This window comes from Nyctibius grandis, chromosome 13, assembly GCF_013368605.1.
Source record: "Nyctibius grandis isolate bNycGra1 chromosome 13, bNycGra1.pri, whole genome shotgun sequence".
NCBI lineage: Eukaryota > Metazoa > Chordata > Aves > Nyctibiiformes > Nyctibiidae > Nyctibius > Nyctibius grandis.
The window spans coordinates 12,659,898-12,666,407 of NC_090670.1; the positions used below are offsets into that span (position 1 = coordinate 12,659,898).

The window sequence follows — 6,510 nt, forward strand, 5'->3', positions numbered from 1 at the left end:
GTTCCTTCCATCCCACGTGAATCTGGTAATTACTGCTGAGGCATGCCACGCGTACACTTTCCCTTCCGAGGCAGCATCAGCGGTTACCACAAAAACATCTCCTACGTACTAGTAAACACAGGCAAGTGGGACAGTATATGTTGCCCCATGAGCCAATTCCAGAACACGATCCTTGCTCCCTAGAAAGCTGCACGTCACTGAAACTCATGGACATGAAACAAATATATGCTGTGAGATGAGAGAAAAATTGCACTGACTTACTTCTGCCTTCAGCTTTTGTTGTGTGTTGGAGTGAGCCCTGTGAGTGCTGGCAACGCTGCGCAGAGCTGCTCAGGTGAGACGCGTTGAAGGTAGGTTACAGGAACGTGTGTGTGCCTCTGTGCGTGTGTCAGCGTGGGCAGGTGTGCGTATGAATATGCTCCCTTCAGAAAAACAAACAAAAAATCAGCCTGGGTCTACTTTTACCTTCTCTTTTTAGGCTCATGCCTCTAGACTATGTTAGAAAGATCTGAACATAAGATTTGTTGTGTTTTGTAACTAGTCCAATTTTGCTCCCCAAACACCATATTCTAATGTTTGAAGCAGAAAACAAGCAAAAAAATCTCACAGAATAACAAACTGGCTGCTCGTGTATTAGTGTTGTAAAACCCCAGATCTGCTACACACATCTTTCCTGATCTTTGCATTTTTTGGTCCTGAATTCAGCTGGATAAAGAGAGTTAGAAATGAAGCAGCTCTGAGTGCATTTCAGAATCCCAGTCTTGTTGAAATTCACACAGCACCACACCAAAAGCATGCTCCAGTGCAGGATGCTCCTGCTTTTTCCACAACCTCTCCAAATTTTAGATGGGGAAGTTGCAGCTGCTCCAATCCAAATGCAAACTCCAGCACTATTCCTGCCCAGCAGCACTGCAAAGGCATCTGTGCTGGCTGCTGCAGGACGCTACTGTTTCCGATCTCAAGCCCCCCATAAGAATAAGACAATACATTTTTGCTGCTCCTAAAATGTGGGCTCTGATACTTAACGGCTAAAGAATAAGACAAGGTGACGGTACCACTTTTGCCAAGTCCAGCACTCTTTTGGCAGCAAACCTCTATGTTCTAAAGACTAAGTGAAGTCCATAGAGTTCCTTATAAAAATCTGGCAATAATGCAACCTGAGTTTTAAAAATTCATTGTGGAGTGTCTTTTTTTTTTTTTTCCCCCGGTGTGAACGCAAAGTTTTACCTTCCAGATAGAGGTCAAGAGCAGCCATCCTTTCTCATCAAACAGATCTGTGCTCAGTGCATGGTGCTTAAGCAAAGTCACAATAACCCACATCCAACATCTTGTTCTTTTTAAAGGCAGCCAGACGCTATACCATAACATTGCCATTTGGCAGTGGGACTAGTCTAGCCAGTGTGAATGATCACGTTAGATGTGGTCTTTGCTGCTCAGCACTCAGCTGAGCTTGCCAGAGAGCGTAGGGACTCAGGCACACGACTGCCGTTACCTGCCAGCCCAGTTTGGTGGAAGATGTTGAACTTCCCTGAACGTGTGGAAAACGCCAACGCGCTGGACAGAGCTCGGCATGGGAATTTGGGGGAGGGAGCTGCTGCAGCCAGAATGGGGGAGAGATGCTGATGCCAGATCCGGGTTTTGCAGCACCCCTGCTCCGAGAGCCAGATTGTGCGTGTGCGGTGCGTGTGTGTGTGCGCGGTGCGCGCGCGCTTGCGGGCTGCCTTGTGCCGAAGAAGCTGCTTGACTTGCTCTTAGATTTTGAGGGCACGGATTTAGGGACTCGGGGCCAAAAATTCTCCGGACCCAGGTAAATCCGCCCGTTACCTTATTCCACTCCCCGGCTCCGAGTCCCCGCGCTGTCCTGGGCGCGGCGCGGCTGCCGGTGCTGTCAGAGCGCTCCCGCGATGCGCAGCCGAGCCGGGAGCGGAGCCGGCTGCCAGAGCCACCGGGGGGTGGGGGAACGGAGGGGACGGGGGGGGGGGGGCTGGGAAAAACGTGTCCCCCCCGCCCCCGGCGTGACGTCAGCGCGGCTCCGTGCGGGGCAGCCGGCAAAAGCCCCGCGCCGCGCCGCGCCCCGCGCAGAGCCGCCCGCGCTCCCGCAGCGGCGCCGCCGCCGCTCCTCGCCCCCCGCCCGGCCCAACTTCCCGCCGAGCCGCGGCCGGGACGGGACGGGGGCGCCTGGCCGGGCTCTTCCTGAGGCGCGAGGCGGGCGATGCCTCCCGCCGCCGGGCGCCTGGCTCCCGGGGCGCGGCGGCGGCGGCGGCACTCGGCGGCGGCCCCTGCTGCCCCCTCGGGCGCCCCGAGAGCAGGTACGAGCCGAGGGGCGCGGGAGGAGGCGCGGGGAGCGCGGTGCGGAAGCGCCCTGCTGCCGGGAGCGGGGCAGGGAGGGTTTGCGAGCATTTATTCTCCCCCCTCCCCCCCCCCCCGCCCCAGTTTAAAATGCTGACAGTGAGCGGGAGCCGGGCAGCGGACGGAGCCGCTCTGCTGCCGGCCGTCGGGGTGGAGGCGGCCCCGGGGCGGGCGGAGGGGGCAGCGCTGGGAGCGCCGGTTTTGGGAGAGCTCCGCGACGGGGCTTCCCCCACAGCAGCTCCGCGGGCGCTTTCCGAGAGGGAAAGGAGGGGTGGAGGAGGGGGGATTTCAGAGGAGTTTTATAAGTCGCTCCCTTCCGCCCCCTTCCTCCCCCCAACCTTGCACCCTGCTTTGCCCTCCGCTCGCAGCCCCTGCTCCTGGCCGTTTTCATTGGGGATTTCTTCTTTCTCTCCTTACCTGTCTCAAAAGGTTTGACTGTAGGTACCGAAGCGGGGATCGACGGCGCATAAAGATGCTGAAGGGTGTTTGGTTGCTCAGTTTGTTAACAGTGGCTGGGATCTCGCGGACAGAGAGTCGCAAACCTGCCAAAGACATTTGCAGCAAGAGCCGCTGCCCTTGTGAGGAGAAGGAGAACGTGCTGAACATTAATTGTGAAAACAAAGGATTTACAACCGTCAGCCTCCTCCTGCCACCACCGTCCAAGATCTACCAGCTATTTCTCAACGGGAATGCGCTGACCCGCCTGTTCCCTAATGAGTTTGTCAACTACTCCAACGCCGTGACCCTCCACTTGGGCAACAACGACATGCAAGAGATCCGCACAGGGGCCTTCAGCGGCCTCCGCACTCTCAAGAGGCTGCACCTCAATAACAACAAGCTGGAGGTGCTGAAGGAGGACATGTTCCTGGGCTTGGAGAGTCTGGAGTACCTGCAGGCTGATTACAATTACATCAGTGCCATTGAGGCAGGGGCCTTCAGCAAGCTAAACAAGCTCAAGGTGCTGATTCTCAATGACAACCTCCTACTGTCCCTGCCCAGCAATGTCTTCCGCTTTGTGCTCCTCACTCACCTGGACCTGCGGGGGAACCGGCTGAAGATGATGCCTTTTGCTGGTGTGCTGGAGCACATTGGAGGCATCATGGAAATCCAGCTGGAGGAGAACCCTTGGAACTGCACCTGCGACTTGCTGCCACTCAAGGCCTGGCTAGACACCATCACTGTGTTCGTGGGCGAGATAGTCTGCGAAACCCCCTTCAGACTTCATGGGAAAGATGTGACCCAGCTCACCAGGCAAGATCTCTGCCCTAGGAAAAGCTCCAGTGATTCAAACCAGAGGGAGAAACACCCTGTCCTCTCAGACCCACACATCTCGAGGCTATCGCCCACAGCCAACTCTGCCATCAATCCCACCAGAGCCCCAAAAGCCAGCCGGCCACCCAAAACTAGGAACCGCCCCACACCCCGTGTCACTGTGTCGAAAGACAGACAAATATTTGGACCTATCATGGTTTACCAGACAAAGTCTCCTGTGCCCATCACCTGCCCAGCTGGCTGCATCTGTACTTCGCAGAGCTCAGACAATGGCTTAAATGTGAACTGCCAAGAGAAAAAGATAAGTAACATCTCTGATCTCCATCCTCGGCCGACCAGTCCAAAGAAACTTTACCTTACCAGTAACTATCTGCAAGTCATTTATAGAACCGATCTTGTAGAGTACAGCTCTCTGGATTTGTTACATCTAGGAAATAACAGAATTGCAGTGATACAAGAAGGTGCCTTTACAAACCTCACAAGTTTACGTAGACTTTATCTTAATGGCAACTACCTTGAGATTCTGTACCCATCTATGTTCGCCGGGCTGCACAGCCTGCAATATCTCTACCTAGAATACAATGTCATTAAGGAGATCCTGCCGCGCACCTTTGATGCTCTGAGTAATCTTCATCTGTTATTTCTCAATAACAACCTGCTCAGATCCTTACCTGACAACGTCTTTGGCGGCACTTCCCTCACCAGACTCAACCTTAGAAACAACCATTTCTCACACTTGCCTGTGAGAGGAGTCTTGGACCAGCTCTCAGCTCTAATTCAGATAGACCTCCAGGAGAACCCTTGGGACTGCACGTGTGACATCCTGGGGCTGAGGAACTGGATAGAGCAAGTCACTGTCCAGAACAACCAGCAGTCAAATCCCCCTGTAGTTATCAATGAAGTCATATGCGAGTCTCCCATCAGGCATTCTGGAGAGCATCTGAAATTCCTGAGCAAAGAAGCCATCTGCCCAGAGAACCCCAACTTGTCAGATTCTTCTCTCTTCTCCATGAATCGGAACACAGATACACCCCATCTCCCTGGTGTCTTGCCCAGCTCCTACCCAGAAATACACACTGAAGTTCCGCTGTCTGTCTTAATTTTAGGCTTGCTGGTTGTGTTTATTTTGTCAGTCTGTTTTGGGGCAGGCCTGTTTGTCTTTGTCCTTAAGCGCCGGAAGGGGGTGCAAAGCATGCCCAGCAGCGCAAACAACTTAGATATAAGTTCATTTCAGCTCCAGTATGGGTCTTACAACACTGAGACCCATGATAAAACTGAAGGACATGTTTATAACTATATTCCCCCTCCTGTTGGACAGATGTGCCAAAACCCAATCTACATGCAAAAGGAAGGGGATCCAGTTGCCTATTACCGGAATCTCCATGAGTTTAGCTATAGCAGTCTTGACCACAAAAAGGAAGATCCCACCAGTCTTGCATTTACAATCAGTGCAGCTGAATTACTGGAAAAGCAATCCTCGCCAAGGGAACCAGAGCTTCTGTATCAAAATATTGCAGAAAGGGTCAAGGAACTGCCCACCGGAGGGTTAGTTCATTATAACTTTTGCACCTTACCCAAAAGGCAGTTTGCCCCTTCATATGAATCAAGACGCCAAAACCAGGACAGGATAAATAAAACTGTTTTATATGGAACGCCCAGGAAATATTTTGCAGAACAGTCTAAACCCGAGCATCCTTTACTCCAAGGAAAGCTACAAACAGAACCAGACTACCTCGAAGTTCTGGAAAAACAAACTGCAATCAGTCAGCTGTGAGGGGGGAGGCAGGAGACAAAGGAAAATTTTTAAATGAGCTCAGCATCACATTTGATTAAGTCTGAATTCAGTGCTGATGTCATCTGTCGCATTCCCAATATTTCCACTTTTTAAATTAGACAGGGAACAAGAGAGAAATGGAACCCTTACAGCATAGCAGGGATATGGTGTTGCTATTGCAACGTTCCCTTTAAGTTATTTCTATATCTCTCTCCTTTTGACCCTTCTGTAGGAACTGTCACTGCAAATGTATGTTTCTGTAATAGATCTTGCATAATTCTTTTTGATTTGGAAGGAAATGAGGAAGGGGGTCTTTCGGTTTTCTGTTGTTCTGTTCTTTTCATTTCAAAGTGGAAACTTAATGTATTACGTAGAAGATCTCCAAAGATCTTTTTTCCTGGACTATGACTTTCTTTTGTAAATAATAATATACAGTACTGCTGTTTCAATTACCAAGTATAGCCACTGGGCGTCACTTTTTTGTGTTAAAGTGCCTTTGCACTTTAAGTACATTATTACTTAATTGTTGCTCTTAGCTTTGATAAATTGAACCTATTTTAATGTGTTGTATTTTTGAAATTAAAAAAAAAATTGTAAAATAGATCTGTATGTCAGCTGCATTAAATCAGAAGGTTTCATTTATAGGAAAGCTGCCCTTCCTTAAATGAATCTAGTTCTAGGACCTTACAGACTCAAATGTAAATTATTGGGATATTTTTTCCCCTCTAGGTTTGTTTAGAGTGATTCACTCAAATCAACTGAGAGGATTTAGCAACGGACTAGAGGTTATCAAATGCCTCAGCTGGGAGTAACAGCTCATTAATAAAAGACGTTTAACACAATGTCATAGTGAACTGAACAATTAATGTCCTTCTTAATACATTGCGTTACAGCTCTAACACAGTAATGTTCAGCGGTTTAAGATTATTTTCATACTTAAGAGAACATTACTCACAATATTTTATGCATTAAATTAGGTATTTTTATACATTTTATGACAGAGTTTATATTTGTAACTTTTTTTGACTGAAATTAACATGTTCTTTTCCTGCCAGATACATTTTTTTTTTTTTTAAAGCAGGGACACCAGCAGGGGTCATACCCACACCTCATTA

At 49.8% G+C, this 6,510-nt stretch overlaps 1 protein-coding gene across 1 annotated transcript; it reads left to right on the plus strand.

Moving 5' to 3' along the window:
- The first annotated feature begins 2,821 nt into the window (after positions 1-2,821).
- On the plus strand, positions 2,822-5,395 carry SLITRK2 (SLIT and NTRK like family member 2). The gene has a single exon (XM_068412010.1). The coding sequence runs from the start codon at positions 2,822-2,824 to the stop codon at positions 5,393-5,395; it is 2,574 nt and encodes an 857-aa protein (XP_068268111.1).
- The last annotated feature ends 1,115 nt before the right edge of the window (positions 5,396-6,510 follow it).